Source organism: Onychostruthus taczanowskii, unplaced genomic scaffold (genome assembly GCF_017590055.1).
Source record: "Onychostruthus taczanowskii isolate IOZ18803 unplaced genomic scaffold, ASM1759005v1 scaffold70, whole genome shotgun sequence".
Classification (NCBI taxonomy): domain Eukaryota; kingdom Metazoa; phylum Chordata; class Aves; order Passeriformes; family Passeridae; genus Onychostruthus; species Onychostruthus taczanowskii.
The window spans coordinates 1826095-1846657 of NW_024504787.1; the positions used below are offsets into that span (position 1 = coordinate 1826095).

Genomic DNA, 20563 nt, shown 5'->3' on the forward strand with positions numbered 1-20563 from the left:
GAAATCTCAGAGCTTTGGAATAGGCTAGCAAATATTAAACTTCTGTGGCTCCTTCCCCTTCTCTCTGAGAGCTCAAAGCATCCCTCTGGGGGTGTTCTCCTCCCCTTGGATTAGTTTCCAGCTGAGCTGGGCACATCTTTGAGTCCCTCCTTGGCTTTCTGGCTGTGCCAGGTCCTTCAGAGTGGAGAGGACCACAACAAACCAGAGCTGATCTGAACTGAAACACACCAGTGGTCAGTCATGCTTAATGTGCCTGGAAAATAATTTCTGTTTTGTCTCTACTGTGGCAGTCAAGCAAGTGGCTTCTTCCATTGCTCTTTGAGCTGTGATCTGTAGGCTGTAGCTATATGGGAATGGCAAACAGATTTTCCAGAGCCCTGAAACAAAATGTATGGTCACTAGATCATGGGAAATAAAGGACAGAGCCTAATTCTAAGGTCTACAGGGAGAAAGGATAAGGTAGATACTTCGTTAGGAAATTTGAAATCAAGTTAATAGTAAAAAGAAAAAAATAAATCAAACTTAATCATAGTACTGATAACTGCAATAAACAGAGCTACATGCCTCAACTCCTTTCTAATAATGCATCTATTTTGTGGGAATTTTCTGTTTACCAAAGGAAGAATCAGAAAAGAAACCCTTAAAGCTTTTATCTGATAAATAACTCTCCTCATCCATGAATCCTAAAGACCTGTGCAAAGGAGTCAGTGTACTTTTCCAAGAAGGGGAGCCTAATCTTAACAGCTAGGTTGACCTAGCTGTGGTCACCCATATGGGCTATGAACATGCATCTAGAATTTCTTTCCTTTACAACACCTTACTTCTGCACCTGCTCATTTCCTGGATGAACCCAAGGAGAGTTGCTGCCTTTTTCTAATTTTTTTTTTTTTATTATTAAATGAGAAACTGCCATATTTGGCAGTGCATATTGAAGGCACATTGTCAGCAGGTGCCGTACAATATTTTCCTAATGTACCTCAGGGTCCCTTGTTCCACTCCTATGTCTTATGGAATGCTGCCAATGCACTTTAGACATAATGTGCAATGCCCCTTGTCCCAGGGCCCCGTACAGGATTGCCAGTGTCCTATTCTCTTGACACATCTTACTTCTTTCTATTTCAGCTTCCAGATTGAAACTCTGTAGATCATCACGACCTGCCTGCTGCCTTGCATCTCCCACTCCACCTTTTTTGCCACCACACTGCAGCATTTAACTGCCACAGCATGTTTTTAATAACAGATACAAGCTCTGCCCATCCCTCAGCCCTTCTCCCGAGCTTCACCCCCTCCTGTGTTCAGTTCTCATTCCTCACTGCTTTTCTCACTTTTAGTCTCTCTCCTTTGTCTCCCCAGTTTCTTTTCATAAGCTAGGAGGAGTTTAGTAGGGAATAGAATTATTTAACAGCAAACTTAATTAACTATTATGACCCTCATCAAGTGATGTTATTTTATCTATTTTGGCATCTTCATATAAGACTGGATGTTTTTCCAAATGAAGTGGCCCATTAGCAAGTTTCAAATGCACTCCCTGCAGGAATCTGGAATGAAACAATCAATGTTCATGTTGTACTAGGAGTCAAATAAGACATTTCCTTTAGGACATATAAACCTATGGTCCTAAGAAGTCTTTGCAGTTTGTAAGATGGAATGCTCCTTGTTTTGTTTAATGTGGGACATTTAAAAAGGGGCTGGGACATTTTGTGGATGTGAAAGTGCACCTGGAATGTGCAGAGAAGGAGAAAAACCTATGCCACTGGTGTTTGCTTACACCTGTGGTGTCAGAGCATCTCAAGCTTAGTGGAGGGAAACCACAGCATCTCTCTGGGAATAAGACAGGTTGTTCACAGCCTTCCAGAGTCCCATGGGGAGAAACTGAAGCTGCTACAGCAATGGGTATGAAGAACAGGCACATGCCAAGGAGACATGTAGGGGACAAAGCAGGGACACGGAGCAGAATTGGCCTGACAGTGTCTGCTGCTCAATGGTGTGCAAAAAGTTGGCAGATCCAGGTGCTTACTGCTCTCAGAAAGAGGTGACTGGAGCAAACCAAGTGTTCCAGTAAAGCAATTCCTCCAGCTTTAATTTATCCACATCTTATTTGACACTTTGGGATAACCATTTGACCTCTGCTTCTCCATCCATGTTCTCTTTTTTCTAATTTCTGACATATCTTCCTAATTAAGCCTGTCTTGCTTGCTCTCTTCTCTGTTAAAACATTTTTTCTAGAATATGTCTGTCTCTGTATTTCACTAACTTAATGTCTTCAAGTGCTTTCTTTAGATGTGTCTTATAAGACAACAGTGAGTGTTGCTGGGCTGTGTTGCAGCGTCACCCTATGACAGAGGTAGAGTTAGCCATGTGTGGGCAGGGTGAAAAATTGCCCTTCTCACATTGCCTACTTGCCTTAGCAGCCTTAATAGTGTTGTTTTACTGGAGTTCTCTTTTAGCCTTGTACACAAACTGTTCATATTTATCTACATAACTGAGAGGGGAGTTATCGCCAGAACCACTGAGACCAGCACAAAGATGTAATCCACATCCTCTGACATTTAGCACACCTACACACAGAATAACTGGCACACGTGTAGTGGGAATGTGAGAGACCCAGTGCAAACTCTGCGTTGTGCAGACACAAACTCTGGGTTCCTGCAGGTGTTGACATTCAGGCTGCAGCACACTTTACCTCCGTGCAGTCTTCCTAGACCAGCCCACTCTGAGAATGGGAGTCACCGTCTTCGAGGAGTGTCCAACTAAGTGTAATTTTTCTCTGAGTGAGACGAGTCCTGCTGTGGCCCTGCCATTTCACTGGGAATTGACAGCACGGCCCAGTTGGAGAAACATGCTGGCTGCAAAAGGAGTGTGTGGGCAGAGGCTACAGGGGTCAGCTGGGCATTGAGTGAAGAACCAGTGAGAGAGAGAAATGGGGAAGAGCTGTGAAGGTGAAATCACTAAGTCTGAATACAAGAATGGGAACAGGACAGTGCCTGAGAAGAAACCCAAGGGGATGCAGACATGGTCATTGATGGAGGCTTAGGTCATGGGGATACACAGGGTGTTGGTGAAAGGGAAGGACAAGGATGGTCTGCGTTTGGTCATGTTACAGCATCAGGACAGGGACAGGAGAAAAAAAAAAAGGCCAGAGGTTTGAAAAATTGTGAGAGAAAATGAAGGATTTGGGTCTAGCCTGGATGTGTGTGGCAGAAGAAAAGTCATAGGCAAAGAATCCTCCCAGACTAAACCACTTTTTTCTGTGAGAAGTCAGGGTTGTTTCTCAAGCAGCCTTACATGGTAGAGGAGGCAGTCACACCAGGGAAAACAACAGACATACTCTGAGCACTTTCACATTTTATATCTGGTATTGGTGTTTACTGTAGCTGGCATTCCTTACTACTCCTTGTCAGCCAGGAGGCAATGGCCTCTAAATTGAGAATGTCAAAACCACACAATGATTTCTTTAGCATGTGCAGGTGCTAATGGTTCTCTGCAGGCTCATGGACTCCAGAAGCCAGGAGAAAGGTTTGTTTCTGATCTCATTTTCTTCCTAATACTCCTGTAGCTGCCCCAACACTGTCCTGCCAGTAGTGGCAAAAAGAGATAAATTTGTGTTGAAAATGCAGGCAAGAATTCAGATGCAAATAATAAGGGAAAAAAATCTTAGAATGGTTTGGGTTAGAAGGCACCTTTGAGTTCATCAAGTTCCAATTACCCTTGCCCTGTGCAGAGACACCTTCCACCCGGTTCATCCGAACTTCATCCAACCTGGCCTTGGACACTTCCAAGGATGGGACATCCACAGCTTCTCTGGGCAGCCTGTCCCAGGGCCTCACCACGCTCACAGTCAAGAATTTGTTGTCAATAGCTAAGCTGTACCTCTCCTCTTTCACTTTAAAGCCATTCCCCCTTGTCCTATCTGTACACAGTTTTGTAAAAAGTCCATCTCAGCTCTCTTGCAGCCACTTTAAATACTGGAAGGTGCTGTCAGGTTTCCCTGGAGCCTTCTCCAGGCTGAACACTCCAATTCTCTCAACCCATCTTTATAACAATGGTGACCCAACCCCCTGATCATCCTTGTGGACCTCCACAATTCTCTTTTGACATGCTGCTCTACTGACTTGTTCAGTTTGTGCCAGCTGTTTACAGGTTGTTCAACAGTGAGACAAAGGCATCAAATAAAGTTTTTTCTGTTCCTGTGGAAAAAAACATGGTGACATTTTTCTCCATAGAATTTTTAAAGTTTGTCTAAAGCAGGACTTCTTGACAATTTCTCGACAACCTGGGGCTATACTCTGTTATAGCAATTTATTTGGGATCTGCTTAGCAGATATATTTTAAAAGGTCATATAATAGTGGAATATCTTTCTGGGGCCAGACAGAATTGTCCCCCCAGGCTAGCAGTTGGAGAGCTCTAGCTGCACTAAAAAAAAGTGAAATAGAATGCAAATGCTGTGTTCTTACATGTTGAGTTTTGGGAAATGTTTCAGCAGCTAAGAAGGAATTTTCTTACTTTCAAAGTTAATAAAATCCCTTATTTTCCTTTAGGAAAAAGTAATTTATTTTTTATTTAAATTTATTTCCTCAAAAAAAAATGCCAGCTTCAGTAGACTTAGCAAAACAATTGAAAGGCCTGATTTCCTCTAATAACTTTACATTTTTACATTGCTTTAAATCTGAAGGTCAGGAGGGTGGGAAGATTTGAAAAGCAATGTAACCTACCTGTGATGTTTAGCTACCTGTGCTTCTGTTATTTCTATCCTTCTGGAGGCGGTGGATGTGGAAGCATAGTCAACATATTTGTCTGAGACCGGCAGTCACAGCAGGCACTCAGCTCTATGGAAAACTTGGAGAAATCCAGAGACAACTGGGACTTGACACCTGGGATCCCAAAATAACTGGACCTGGGTATTTGTGCCTCAGAAGCAGATAGAAGGTGACCAAGATGCACCAGCAATCTTTAATTCCTTCTTTTGCTTGTCTGTGTGCTTGAGTCAACACTTCCAAAGGAACACCTCCCTATTTCAGCCTTCAATATCCCACAGTTAGTTTTGGAGTTCACTTCACCTAACAAGCTGATGTTTAGTTTCTCCAAGTAAAACTCAAGAAAAGTTTCTGCTAAGCCCCTTCAGGTCCTGCTTAACTCTCAGCCTTGGTCTCACAGCACCTCGGAAGCAGCCCCAAATCCCTGCCCACAGACGTGGTGTGTGTTGTGTCCTCGTGGGGCCTTGTAGCCATCAGCCTTTGAAATGAGTGGGGATAAGGCTCACAGCTGTCCAGAAGGCTGCCAGCTATGTGGAGAACCAGGCCTACAATTCCCCTAAACATAAATGACAATTTCACTGTCAAAGGTTCATTTCCAATCTGTGGATCTCCTTGGAGCATCAGTTTCAGTGTCACCCAGAGCTGTGCTGGTCTGCTCAACTTGTTGTGAGATTTATGTATATACATATATTTGTAAAATTTGTATATAAAAAAGAGGTGGGCTCTGCATTCACTGGGGCTAATTCATAGTTTTGAGTTCTAATTTGAATTTGCCAACTGCCTCTGCAAGCCAGACTCTTTGTCCTTCATTCCTCTAGTGCTGGAGAGCACTAGAGTGATTCCTGGTGACTGGGAGGGTTGTGTCCCTCCCATCAGGGGTCAGGGTTCCTTCAAACAAAAGGGAAAATAGCCTGTTCAGACCCTCTGTGGATGGGCAGGAGAAACTGTGCATAGAGAAAGGGCACAAAACTCTCGAAGTACTCTCTGACATGCACCGTGAGTAGCAAGGGGATGAGGTAAGAGATCTGGGAGGTGAGCTGTTCAGGAGGGGAAAGGGGAAGGCAGCATGGAAAGAAAGCAGAGTGTGGAGATTGAGAGTGATTTTAAAATCAAATGAAAACTCCGATGAGTCTTAACTCTGGAAGTTTGCCTGAGAGACAGAATCCAGATTAGCTGCAAGTAACAGGAAAAGAAAAGCAATAGTTTGTTCTGTTGCACTTCCCAGGAAGGGTCTGCAAGAGGTGCAGGATGGCAGAGAATCAAAAATTACAGATCCCAGTAGTGGGCACATGGCTGTGAGAGATCCCCTGTCCACCAGGTGTGATGGGATCAAATGTGCCAGGGTCCCCGTGCTGCCACACTGCCAAAAGGAACCCTTAGGAGCCCCAACCTTGCAAAAGGTGCTATCCCAGTGAGAGCCCAAACATACATCACTCCACGGCTGTTGGCTGACTGAGCCCTCCCACTGTGGGTGCAGCTCAGGGTGTGCCTGCCTGGGGCTCACAGGCAGCTCCAGGCTGTGCTCCTTCTCTGCTCCAGCTGGTGGGATGGAGCCAGCAGTGAGGCCAGAGCTGTGTCAGCCAGGTGCAGCTTTCAAACCCAGCCTCTTAGCACAGCCTGTCAGCTGAGGCATGGGGTTACCTTGGCCCATCTCTATCTCCTGGGGTGCTGCCTCATGTCCAGTAGGTGAAAACCTGTCTGAATGTGATCTACCAAGCAGCCATCATCCCCCAGAAGACCAGGCTCTCAGCAGATGCTCAGCCCTTACCCCCTTGCAGTCTAATGCAGGAAAGCTGATTCTACAGCCCTGTCTTCCCTTCAACCCCAGGGCCTGTTTGTCCTTTGCCTTAGGTACAGAAATTCCCCTTCTGCAACATGATGCCTCTGCTAATCTCATAATTTCACCTATGTCCAGCCCCCTCCATTTTTCTCCAGTTGCTTTAGTCTATTCTGCACCCTCCCCACCTTTACAAGTGAGGTATTTTCTGACCCCACCAGTGTCTGCAGCACCTTGCTGCTGGTGAGATGCCAAAACTTGACCTCTAAGCAGCACACACAACTCTGAGCATGAGACAATCAGGAGAGAAAGAAGGAAAGGGGAAAGTTTTGACAGGAGTAAGTTGAGAGAAATCATAAAGCTTAAGCAGAAAGAAAGCAGTTTGAAAGGTAAAGTATTCAGAGAAAGCCCTTTCCTGGATGAATCTAATTGTTTTGTTATCTTTACCCACCAAAGCATTTACTTTGGTTTGTCGCCCGATCCACAAACACTTTCGAGGAGATGACATTACCGAAAGGCAGGAACATCTGCATCAGCTCAGCATCCCCAAACTCCTGGGGCAGATGGTAGATAAACAGGTTACAGCCCTCTGGTCCTATCAAGAGAAAAAGAAGACCCATGAATGAAGAGAAATAGGATACGAGAAAGCACATGGTGGAGATTTACTTTGGCATCTTCTCTCTCTGACTGGTGAGTGGTTGTGCTAGGAAGCAGCCTGTAGACTCTTGGAAGAATGGACAAAGCAGAAGACCAGGAACTCAAAAAGTCACCTAGACACTATGGTAACTTCAACAGCTTTCCCAGGACACCAGGATAAAATCTAGAGAGAGAGGAATGCACCAGCACATGTGGCCATGGAAAGAACAGAATGGAGGAATAAGAACACAGAGAATGAAAGAATATGGTTCATATATTTTATTTGTTCCTCATAACCTCATTTAATCTGCAGGGTTTTGGATGACCCACAGTATCCCTTTCCTCTTTCCAGTGTCTGAAGCATGCAGAAGTTTCATTACCTTGCTTGAATCTGTGTGGTGACAATAACATCACACAAATGATGATAATAAGTAGAAAGATATGCTCAAACCCACAGGCTCATCTTGTTCTGTAGAATTTTACATTCATCCCCCCAGCTCAAATCAGCCTGAAGAATCCCCCAGATTCTGGACAGCTAGACCATGTCCTCCATTCTAGAGCATTCTGCAGGAGAGATTTTAGGTGGATTTAAATCCAAACTACTAGACAAGAGGGATTGGATTTTTGCCTCAATCCTGTAACACATACTCTTACCAATTTTAGAGGGTGTTCTGGAAAACATCCAGAGAGGTGTCTTTAGATGGAATATGAAGTAAAAGTAAAGACCCTCAAAAAATATTCTGTTGAAATTGTATTTTGGGGCAGAAGAGGGCAAACCTTCCTCTTGTCAAATAGCCTAGAATATAAATTTTGAACCTGACTTTTATTTTTATGCATGCTGTCCTTGAGCAACAGTCAAAAAGGTGCGTCCACATGGTTTTGTTAAAAAAAATTAAACATTTAAAATCCTTGCAGTGTTCAATAGCAGAAAACTGTATATTTTGATGAGACAGGGATTTTTTTTCATCATTTTATTTCTAAAGGTACTTCCAGCTGCTGCCCAGCTCTGCACTGACCTCGACAGGTAACTCCAGCTCTGTTTGACTCAGAGGGATCGAGATGAAGGGGATACATTGTGTGCCCTTTGCCAAAAGGGTTAGAGGTCAGAGAGAAGGAGGGTTTCCTCCTTCCCCCTCACCCATGTGCCTACAGCCCTGTGACCTGACTCAGTCAACTTTCCCCTTTTTACGTCTAGGGCACAGTGTGGGGAAGGAAAAGGTTTTTTAATACTCTCGTTTTCTTCATCAGGGCATAATTACAGTGTCATAACACAGCAAATTACACCTTTGCCTTTCCTGTTAGGGAGAAGAGTTCGTCTAGATGCTCCCACCTTTTATTACCCATTACTCATCCCCCCGGCTGGCAAGAGAAGTACGGCGAAGTCAGGATTCTGGCAGATGCCCATTTAAAGCTCATTAAAATTCCTGGGCCTCAGCATGATTGAAGTCACAGGCTCTCCACATTTCCTTTTGGATTAATGGAAAATGAAGCCCTAATGAATATTTGCTAAGCACAATTTTCCCCACTAATTTGCTAAAAGGACTGTCATGAAGGAACAGCTGATCCTGTGCATCTTGTGCATTTCCTAAAGGTCATGAGGATGGTAACAGGGTTTCTTCCAAATGGGGGGGATAGTGGTATAGTGGGATAATTAACTAATTAGGCACCCGGTCATCTGCTTAGCCAAATTACTTTTGAACCTCAGTGGCCCATAATCAGGCTCCCCTATTTCATGCCAAGCTTTTCCAGCTTCCCCCCACCTCCCGTCTGCCTCTTCTTTAGTCTTCTCACTGGGCAACTATAATTTTTCCAATCCTTGCTGCCATCCATTTCCACACAATACAGAGTTATTGGCATAATAAGCTAGATATGAAACAGTCTGAAAGTGTTAAACAAACACTAACCCCCTTAGGTGTCTGTTAAAATTGAGAAAATTCTGCCCAGGAGCAGACCGCAGTCCAGAATAACAGGAAAAAAATTCATTCCTTCATCTGAACGTGCCCCAGAGCACTTCTGCTGTGGGATTTGAGATCCACATTATAATAAAATGGGTAAAATCTTGGCTTTGCTGCAGTCGGTGGCAAAATTCCCACTGACATCACCAGAGCCAGCAGTTTGCACTGTAAAACTGGCCAATTCTTTCAAAAATACCAGCTGCATTTCCTGCGGTCTTGGATGTGTTGTGCATGAGTAGGGAGTCTGCCTGTGTGTGCTGAGAAACACCTACCAAGGCATAAGGCAGACCAGGAGGCACACAACTTTAGCTACACCACCTTTAGCCTGGGCTCAAGGAGAGAACAACCCTTAGTTCACCTTGAAATCAACTTTTCCTCACATGACTCAGAGACCAAAAGGAGGGTGTGAAAGAGCAGGGACCATTCTTGTAGATCAGCTTCGCTCTAAAATGTGCCTGGGAAACCTGTGCTGTAGCTTCTCTTACTGACCCAGACATTCAAGGCTGAACTCACTTTGTTTCCAGCTACAGAGGGGTTTTTCCTAACTTTCAATGCTGAAAACTTCACTTGTTTCTGAGAAAAAAAAGCAAAAAAAAACTGCCAAAAAACAAACAACAAAAAATCAAAACCAAAAATAGGTAGCTTGATTTGTTTTGTCACCCCCACATATGAAATTACTGCCCTTAGAATTTAACAAGTGATTTTTTTGTTAAATCTGTCTGTAAGTTACCTGCCACAGCCAGAGCCCTTGGTAAAGAACTCACAAAACAAGATCTGTCTTTTTCAGCCCTCCTAGCTTTTTTTTTGGATAGGTTTTTGCCTGATTCAAGTTCACTTGGGCACTCCATAGAAGGCTGTGTGTTTGTGTGTATGGCTGCCTTGTTGTACACTTAGGTATATTTTTATGAAACCAAAGACAAGATCATAAGGAAGAAATTCTTTACTGTGAAGGTGGTGAGGTTCTGGAACAGGTTGCCCTGAGAAGTTGTGGATGCCCCATTCCTGATAGTGTTCAAGGCCAGGGAGGATGGAGCTCTGAGCAGCCTGATCTAGTGGAAGGTGTCCCTAGGCAGTTGCGACTAGAGGATCTTACACAAACAATTTTATGATCCCATTTGTTTATCTCAGAATTCTTTAAAGATCTTAGTCAGTTCTCAGTGCACGAATGTAATGAGTTCTGAGGAGCTTGCTCAGGATACTGGAACAACAGAAAAAACACAGCTGGTATGGAAAAAATCTTAATAAAGACTACAACTCTCTTTTTGGAGAAAAAGTTCTTGTTTTGGACAGAGTTAATGGATTATTGGAGATGACTATACTTGGCAATTCAGGGCTGAATATAATAATAAAATTATTTACGACGGGCTTTACTTTTGTTTTGAAAAGGGCTATAGTGTAGCTTGAAATCTAACCCCCATGATACATCGTCAGAAAAAATGAAGTTTCATTTCAACACTGATGTCTACCATGCCTCTTGGTTTTATGACATGTATACATTTTATGATATATATATACATTTCTGTTCATTTATATACAAGAACAGTTAGCCTTGATTCGGACAAAAAAGCAAGGAAAGCTTTAAGGACTGTACAGTATATGGATGTTCTGTAGATTACAGAAAAACTGTCCTGGATAATGGAAAAACCTGTGACAGGGGGTACAGAACCACATGGTGGGTTTGGCTGGGCTGAACCTGGGCTGAGCCTTTGACAAGCCATTGCTCTGCCCATGCTCCTCACACTTGAACTCATTGTCAGTTTTTTAGCACAGGGACAGCTGCAGACCCAGCCTCTCCCTGCCTGCCCACCTTCAACATATACCTGTTCTGACATCAGGTGCCCATCATTGCATCCCAGCACTGGGAGACAGTGTCATGAGGAAAGGCTATGATGAGGCTTGTTTTTCCAACAGTAATTAAAACTGGGCTAACCCACGAGGTTGTATGAAGCCAGGCTGCAGCACTGTATTAGCTGCACACCTCACCTCTACAGCAAACACGCAGAGAATGGAATTTCATTGCCTCTCCTGCTTGCCCAGAATGTTTGAGCACAGCACAGATAGGAGTGGCAAACTTGTACCAAGGAGTTGCACTTCCTAGTTTCAGAAACTACATCAAGATGAGTAATACAGACTTAAAATTACCTCCAAGTTTTGTGTGGTTGACATGGCCTGAATCAAGATTTTATCTTAAGCTTTGGTAGTTTTGGATCAGTTCCACCCTATACACCCTGTCAGCTGCCTGCAGCCTCAGTGCTCATGTGGCAATAATGACTCATCTCTACAGGAATGTTGCAGCAGCAAAACGTCCCCGGGCTTGTTATCCAACTGGGATCCAGGAGTGGAAAGCTGAGATTGTCATTAATAATGTGATCACTGGTGTTATTGTGGTGGTAGGGCTGGTTCACTAACAAATCAATGTTTGTGCACATCCTTGCAAACCTAAAATACCCTTCTCAGCACTGAGTGTTATTGTTATTATTGAGTTCCCTCTCACTGTGTTTTCCTGCTAAAGGTTAGAGATGCTTAAAGGTCTTGACCCTCTGCTAAGGGGGAGTGTTGTGCTTTACAGAATATTCCTCTAGCAAGAAACAGAGAAAGACAGAGCCTCTCAGCACTGCAGGAAAATGAGTAACACTGGGAATGGCAGCCTGCACTGGACTGGTGGCTCATCTCACATGGCTGTCCCCCAGCCATCCTCATTCTCAATGCCAGCCGCTTTTAGCAAGGAGCAGAGTTATGAGACAGCTTGTCCACTGGGTGACACTCACTCCTAACCCACAGAGACACACCATGCCTTGTGAACACAGGGGTCTACAGGCAGAGGGTCTTCAAAGCGTGCACCACAGCTTGCCCCTGCTTCTGGTGGCTCCTGGCGCAGCGCTTTGCTGAGCAATGATCTGCTCGCCATTTTGTCCTGTGCTTAATCTAGCCCCAGTAAGTAATAAAAAGCAAAGTCCTTCAGCATGGGGGAAACATCTCTGTAATGATACGATAGGTCTGTGCATCTGTTCTCACAGCAGGGACATGTACTAGAGCTAATCAGGAGCTGGAAGTTGTGTTCCCCAGGAAATTCTGACATAGGAAAAAATTAATTCCAAATTAGATGGAAATGACGACATTTCTAATTTTCTTACAAAATGAGATTTCTCCCCCAAAGTAGTTTTAGATCATCAGAATGTTTTAGTCTGATGGTGTAATCTAGATTCATTTCATTTAGACTCTTAGACTGTATTAAAATATTAAATGTAATTACATACATATAATAACACATATAATATAGAATATGTCTGAATTAGTGATCTAATAGAGGATAAAATTTAAAATGTAACTATTTAAAATGAGAGTTGCTAAGCTGAAGCACCTGACTTTAATGTCTCACTCAGGCAAGCACACTCCTCCTTCTTGACAAAAGGAGTAGTTCTCCTTGGAGGACAACTGGAATGGAACCACTCAAGTTGCCTCTGAGGACTCCACTGCTCCCCACTGACTGTAAAAGAAATATTACATGGCACAGTTTTCTCCCAAGGCATTTACATGCAAAAATGGTAGATTCACCTCTCCTTACTCTTCATGTCTTCCGTGAAGCCATCCAGTCCTGTGGAGTAGATTACCCAGGCAACTCTCATAGACATTGCAAAGAAATAGGAACTTTAGCTACAAGTTTTTTCTCATCCTGATATAGGGATTGTGCTCTGCAAGGTCTGACTGATGTTTCCAGATTATCAGTGGAGGCTGAAAGGCTGAAAGGACTAGATCAGCTGCTCTAAATAGCAAGTCCTTGTTCTCCAAACAGCAGGTGTCTGAAATGACCTACTGCCTTTTAATGAAGGGCCACTAGTGCTTTGTTTCCCATAAAGCTCTTTATTCCAATGCAATTGCATTTTTATCTGCATTCTTGTTGCTTGTCTCGAACAGAGGCCCTCACTGGACATTAATGGCTATGTTGCTATCTGGTCTTTCCATGTCCCATGCACACCAGCATGCTTTCTTCCCAGGGGACTGAAGAGATCTCATCAGCAGTTCCCCACATGGATGGTCCACCACAGTACTCTTGGTGACAGTGCCACCATGCCACATATGGAAATGGAGAAAAACTCATTGGACCAGGCATTCAAAGCAATTGGGTGTTTAATGGATGCTCTAGGTGCACGAGGAGGGGAACCAATGAGATGGGGATGGCTCGCTGGGGTCACAAAGGAGGATATCACTTTCACTTACCTTCTCTCTGTTGCTGTGGGATCATGGGAGGTGGCTGTGGGAATGCTTGGCTAATCTGGCCATAAGCAGCAGGATAAGCAGCTAAAGGGGAGAAAAAGGGAAAAAAAGAAAGGACAGATTTCAGTGCTGGGAAGCAAGGAGCTTTCACTCCAAACCACCATACCAAGCCAGACGTGGCTCTGCCCCTGTGTTTTGCTCTGTGAAGGGTCATCTCGTGCAGTCTGAGGTGTGGTGTAAGAGCTATGGTTGTGCTCCAGCAGGTGCCTGAAGCATCCTCCCTCCAGCTCCATCAGCAGCAACACCTGGGCAGCCATGCATTGTAAAAGGGGGGCTCTGCTAAGACCACTCCCAGCAGAGATGTCCGACCATTCTGCGTGGCGACAGGAACATGTTCACCCGCGAGCTCAGCGCAGAGGTGCCCACGCTGACAGCCACCCACAGAGCACGGGCACACCTTTCCCCCACCTCACCTCTGGCACCCTGATTAACTCCCATGCTCATAAAAACAGTTCACACGTGTGTTTTCCCCTTCATGTGCCCACAGGCTGTATAGGCACAGTTGCACATACACTCTCAGATATACATTTTCTTTCATGCCCGTAGAGACTTCCTCTCTCTCACACAAACACAGTGGAAACAGTGAGCAGCAATTAAACAATTTTCCCCATCTCAGCTCCCCCACCAAGCAAACAAGGGGAGCCATTCACTACCACAGATGGTAGATGATGTGCCTTGCTGCTAAAAATACAGAGTATGGGTCGCTTGCAAGACCAGAGAGAAGAGGATAGGGGCCATGTGTGTGCAGAGGGGTTAATTAACAGCTCAAAGGGTTGAGTTGCTTCCCATCTATCAAACCTCACAAGCAATAAATGACAATAACTAAAACACCGGCAAATGAAGCCCTACATGGAGAATTAAATTAAGTTTCCAGATACAGCGCTGACACGAGATAATAGCCATTCCTCAGCAGGAACCCATGATTGCTCCAGTTACCACAGGAAATAATGACTTTGGGGTGGCAGCTTCCTCGCAACGCTGGCCATGGACACCTCGTGAGGGGAGGCTGAACACAGCAGGGTCGTGGTCTGCACCAGGTCACTTTGGCTGGTGTCAGTCCATCAACTGCAAAGGAGCTGCTCAGCACACAGGGCAGCACGAGTGGAGGCTGAACCATGGGGAGCTCTGGTGAAATCTGCTGGGAAGCAGGAGGATGTCTGGGTAGCTCTTAAGCAAGGCTCAGACTGACTAAGTGGGGCATGGCCAGCAGACACACACTAAAAAAACGGGTGTGTGCAGGCATTCCATCTCCTGCCAGGCACTGGCAGCAGTGGCTCTGCGGTGTCTGGCTGCCCATCTTCCCTCTTTGCTGCAGCACTCAGGAGACCTGCTTTAGAAAGCGGCCTCCAAAGCAGTGACCTGATTTTGCCCTTGTGCACTGTGCTAAGGCAGACCAGACTCAGTTCTATTGATGAAGCTTGCCTGGGGTGCAGGTCAGTGGGAGCCTTTCCATGGAGATTACCTCCTTTGGGAGAGAACACCCTGGATGTCTTGATGTTTGTGCAAGTTGAATCAGGGAGTCTGTGGGCCCCAGCCTGTCCCTGTGTCAGTAAAAACCTCCCTTCCCTCAGCCCCCTGAGGTGTGTGGCTTTAGAGAAGAGAAAGGTTTATTGGGAGAAAGTGTTAATACTAACGACCTGCGTACTGCTGCACTCCAGCGTAGGCTTGCTGCAAGGGGTCTGCTGCAGTGGGGCTCTGTGCTGTGGAGACACAAGAGAGACAAGGAATTAAGGGGTTAAAACATGACAGGCACTCTCCCCTTATCTTTTATCATCAATATGTGTTATGAAACAGACAGACCCAGGGGCTGAGGGTTGAAGAGGAGCAGCTCACTTGCCCTATGGACAGGAATGCAGAGAACCCCCCAGGATGGCTAAGAGGGTTCTGTCCCCCAGCCATCACCCTGTGAGACCTTGGAGCAGAGGACAAACAAACCTCTCTCCTCATTTCCCAAGCTTAAATTATGGATCTGCAGTGATCATGCAGATTTTTTACACTAATCAACCCCAAAGAACCCTCATCTTAAGCCAGGACTAACACTGTGCTAGGTGCTGTGCAACTCAGATCTCAGTGACAGCTACAGTCACATGAAACTTTCAATCAGAGCAGAAAACAACAGGGGCATAGCAGGAGGAAGGAGAAGAGAACAAAGCAATGGCTCCTGTCATCCCCACATCCCTTCGAAGGACTGTGTTGCTGCCAGGCAGCCCCCAGTGAGAGAGAAGAAGCTGCATGGAGGGGAGGGGGACACCGCTTGTCTGCTCCAGGGAGGATGCTGTGAATCTCTGCATAAGGCATGCAGTCTCTTGCTGGCTTCAAAGTGTATTTTCTCTCTTTACAAGTGTGCATTCCTCCCCACTAAAACTGTTTATTTTTGTGAAACTTTGAAGTCTTGCTCAAATACAACCAAAGCTAGTTAAGAATTTTTTTTCTTTTTCTCCTTTGGTTGATAGGGAGAAAAAAGAAACGTGTTAGATAAGCTCTTTATCTGCATCAATAAAAAATTTAAAGCAAAGCTTGGCTAAACCTCCAGTCCAAATGTCACCTTGGCCCTAATATTTCACTTCTGCTAATGAGTTTAATTTGTATTTATTGGGACTGCACAGTTCTACATTTATGCAGTCCCTCCAACCTATTCCTTGTAGGATGCTCCCTTAGGGAACTGCCACTTTCCCACATCCATCCCACCTTTTTTCCTTCTTACCCGCACAGAGGTGTGGCTGGAGGCAAGGCTTGGAGGATGCAAAGGTGGGGGCCTCTTGGAAGGAAATCTGGTGCCATACACCTATCCAAGGAAAGACACTGACTGTATGGCAAAGTGTGGGGGAGGTTGTCATACGTGAGTATTACATACCCAAGGAACACGGATAAAGTGTTTTCTTACAAATAGAAATACCAGCTTGAAACTTAACTTTAAAGATCACCATTGGTCATGATGGAAACTTGCAAGGTCTTACACTTTTCTCCCAAAATACAAGGAGGAATGGTGAAATGACCAAATTTGAGGTGGCAAACCCAATTAGCTGGCTAAGGCTTGGAAGCTCCTGTTCATTATGGATATGACTGGATCATGTAGACTTTGAGGTTGGGGTAGTCATAGGAAGAAATAAGTGGGATTGCAGTCTTAGCTTGGAATGGTTTCCTGGCTGACTTTTGGCAAGTCCCTCAACACATGTGTATGTGAAATGGGAAAGCACTGTCTCACTGTAAGGATTTTCATTTTTTACAAAACAATGCGTGGAGAATATGTTAAAACCTGTGGGAGGTCAGTGGCAGGCAGACTAGAGATTCTATATGACATTTTTAAAGAGTAGTTGTTCCAGGAAAATAATGGAGGTAATGTTTGGAAAACACAATTTTAATTTTTTTTTTTTTTTTTTTTTTTACATACCGCTTTCTTCTTGAAGAAGAAACCAACTAAAGTCCATTCTTTTTAACCTCTGCTTAAAACTGTTTTGTTCATAAAACAGAATACTGGTCATATTGCCCCACAAGAAAACTGAACAGCTATGAAAAGTTGAGTAATACATCAGTTCCCTCACCCCTTTAGGAGAATGGATCATAACAACTTAGACCCTTCAAGTCCTGTCAGGTAGAAGATATCTCCTGAGAAAGGTGAGGGAACGTTTCTGAGAGAAACAAATGTTTTTTAAACTATGGTTTTACAGATTGCAGTAAAGGAAAGGATCTCCCATCTCTGCCCCAAAGGCAACTGTGCTTCTTTCATTGCACATAAGAAGAAATTGTCTCTGCTGTTCAGGAAATGCTATTACAGTATTTCCTTCCTCCCCAGATGAGGCTGATTTGGACAAATTGTTCTGCCCCCTGACTTGCTGATAATTAGCAATGGCTGGCACTTCACTGATACAAGAGAACTCACTAAGAAGGACCTGTCCTGTGATCCTTGCCTTTATTCCCTGCCTTATCCTGGCACATGTGGGAGTTTCCTGACCTCCCAGCTATAGCTGAGTCTATCTCCTGGACACGACCACCTGGCTCACTGCAGAGCTGCTTTGCTTATCCCACCTGTGGTTATCTCACCTGCCTTTGGAATCATGCTTTGACCATCAGAACTAAGGTATTCTGCTTAGGAAATATATGCTGAGAATCCCTCACTTTTAAGGTTAAATATTAGAGCTGGGTAAATAATTTATTTAAAGTGTTTGGGATAACAGGCCATGAAATGAAGCCTTTCTGTCTTCCACACTAAAACTTTCAGAGTTCATTATTTTCCTGAGTATTTATGACTTGCCACCAAGGGTAATATCTAACAGTGTTTCTCGTGAGGCTGCCTTGTGACCCAGGTCATTCATGGGGTTTTGTCTTGGCTCACAGCACATGCCAGCCAGTAGGAAGATTACAGTTAGCTTTTCTCCAACCTGGGAATCCCTTCCTCATGGGAAAAAAATATTCTAAGTATCTGTTCTAACACACGGGGCCCTAAATGCCCTGACCATCCCTGGATGCTCTTGAAAGGAGAGCTGAAAGCACCTCTGGGGGGGCAGCAGCTCCTGGCTTGTGGCTCTGTTTTACTTGTAGATTCATACCCTGCCTTGGCCATTTGGGGAAAGCCAAAGTTGTGGTGAGTCACAACCAGCAGGAATTTAACTTGACACCTCTTAAAAGTGATGACTTCTCTCACTGAAGGACTCTCCTTCCTTAGCTTGAAGACTGTGTTTACTCAGCAAATGAAGATGTGACTTCAGCATGGTGGACTGTCCATGCTGGCCAACACGGCCTATGGAGAGGCAGGGACACAGGCTCCAGGGCTGGCTGGACACCCTTGCAGGAAGCCAAGGCATCTTGGGCAGCCATGAGCACATCTTCATCCTGCTGCTCACCCTGCCAGATGAATCAGACCTAGCGAAGGGCATAGCTCCCTCTGCTCCCAGCTGTAGCCATTCCTGGTATTGATCCAGGAATCTCAAGACAGAGATTAGACATTTGAGGAAGTTGTGGCCATGCTGTGTTCTGTAAAGCAGCAGCCCTCTTACATATTAATCACCTCTGAGGAATTCACCAAGGGCTTGGTTATATGAGGTGCTCACAATTCAGAGTCAACCTACCACAGGGGTTAGGTGTGGCTGTAGCCCACCACTTGCTAAAATTCAGATTGGAAGTTATGAGTATTTTCTGTATCTCAGCACAAGGAGACCATCAGCTAGGGTTGCTTTGTTCCTCCATAAGCTACACATAACTTCATGGCCTTCACATAGATCATTAGTGGGAGAGTTAACCTGCCTCAGTCACCCTTTCTCCCCATCCAGCTTACCAGTCTTCTTTGATACTGAAAATATTAGTTGAACACAAACATACAGGACTGAGAAAAACGCCTCAGCTCCTCTGTGTGCTGTCTGTGCCAGGGTGCAAGCCCACAGTGGCTCACAAGGTAAGTAGGTGTACAAGGGCTGATAAGAGATGTAGATGAGAGACATGGATATCACAGAGCACCTTACAGCAGCTTTTGGACCAGCACCGGTATGTCTCTAAATTGTATCATCATCCAAAGACCTTGGATGTGCTGACTCTGTGCAAATGTGCCTAGGGAGAACATCTGAAACAGATTTCCTTGTGGCCAGACCCACGGAGGTGTCGTGTCCAACACACAGACATTTCCGAGATTAAAGGTGTTGCAATGTAAATGATGGGGATCAGCTGGTGGAGAGGAAAAAAAAAGCAGAGAGGATCCTGAGAGGCCAAAGGAGAACTATCAATCACATCAGCCCCACTGAAGTCCTTGTGGCCTTGCTGCTTTCCAGGATCTGGCCTTGCCAGGGCAAACTAAAGGTGTACCGTGAAAACAGATGCTAATAGTAACATCATTTGGCAGCTCAGGGCAAGAGCCTTATCCCTGGACATCTCCTCTATATTAATTTGATCATTTCCATATCTCCACGGGAAAAATCCTGCTCAGATACAATTGTCTCTTTGCAAGACAGTCCTGGCCAAGATGCCACAAGGTGACCATGGCAGATAACCTTCCATAAACCTGGAGACATAAAACAAGCCAATGACCTACTATATGGCCATAAATATAAATTTAACGAAGGCAGCACTTATTCATTAGGCAGAAGTCAAGAAATAACTCCCAAGTCCTTCAAAGAAAGTAGATCCGTTAATGTCACTTTCCAAATCCTCTGCCTGATGCCAAAAACTGAGGATGATTTCCCAAGTCAGCATGAAATACAAGTGCTTTAAAATTAACACCAGGAAACTTTCTTACTCCTGATATATCTCTAGATTGAAATCCAGCTTTTTAAAGGGGCTTTCAGTTAGTGTTGGGCCTGACATTTAGCTTTTGTCAGAGAATGAATGGATGGAGGTAGCAGAATGAAGCACGTTGTTAAAAATAAATAAAATTGGTTGAAGTGATATTCTATAAAGAATCCTTCCTGAGGTGTCACTAGCCTGACTCCAGTGTCTGTCCAAGACAAGCTGCTGTATGGGTGCTCCAAGTGAAAATGGTTGTAGGGGACAGAGGTCTGGAGTCTTCTGTGGTATTCAGGGGTGTAAATCAGGAGGATCTGCATAGAAGCGAGTGGGCTGGCGAGGAAGAAGGATGATAATTACAGCCTGAGCCAGCAAAAGAGGACTTCAAATGCCATCAGTGGACTATGGGACAGCCTCCTTGTCCCAGCTCAGGTAAGAGAAAGCCAAAGTGGTCTGCTCTCTGAAACCAGAGGAGTCCAGTGCTTCTGAAAGACAAAAGCAGAGCTTGGCACATTTTTGGCTCCTCAGATGCTCTGTGATTTCACTTTGGTGGAAGGAGTCAACTTACTCCTATGTGATATTCTCTCCACTCGTTGCTTCTGATTTTCTGCGCATTCCATGACTGACATGCTCAGTTCCATCTATCCCACTCTATTTTGCACAGACGCTTCCTAGATAAGTCTGGTACAGCGTGTTATGAGCTGGGTCCTCAGCTTTGTCCTCTGCCCCACCTATTCATTCCTCGCACTGTCCTGGAGGTGTTCTACACCTCTCTCAGGAGCTGCAGCTTGACCACGATCCCCTTTGGGAAGGTGGATGGGGGAGGAGGGCAATCAAAGAGAGGCAGTGCTGTTCAGTCAGTGTGGGGGGGTTAATAACATAATGATAGGAAAAAAAAACCTATGTGAAGGCCAGGATTGAAATAAATAAATAACTGAGTGGGAGGGCTCTATTC

General features: G+C 44.8%; 1 protein-coding gene across 46 annotated transcripts in view; it reads right to left on the reverse strand.

Annotated features, from left to right (window-relative positions):
• The window catches only part of CELF4 (CUGBP Elav-like family member 4), a 671175-nt gene that overhangs the window by 14445 nt on the left and 636167 nt on the right, over window positions 1–20563 (reverse strand). For 8 of the 46 annotated variants that reach the window (XM_041422001.1, XM_041421997.1, XM_041421999.1 and 5 more), the window contains 3 exons: window positions 15033–15098; window positions 13342–13422; window positions 7044–7127 (listed from right to left, as the gene is read on the reverse strand). In XM_041422001.1, coding sequence (XP_041277935.1) covers window positions 7044–7127; window positions 13342–13422; window positions 15033–15098 — 231 coding nt within the window. Of the gene's footprint in view, window positions 1–6983; window positions 7128–13341; window positions 13423–14725; window positions 14729–15032; window positions 15099–20563 lie in introns of all 46 variants that reach the window. The other 38 variants (XM_041422022.1, XM_041422018.1, XM_041422019.1 and 35 more) reach the window with 9 other exon arrangements.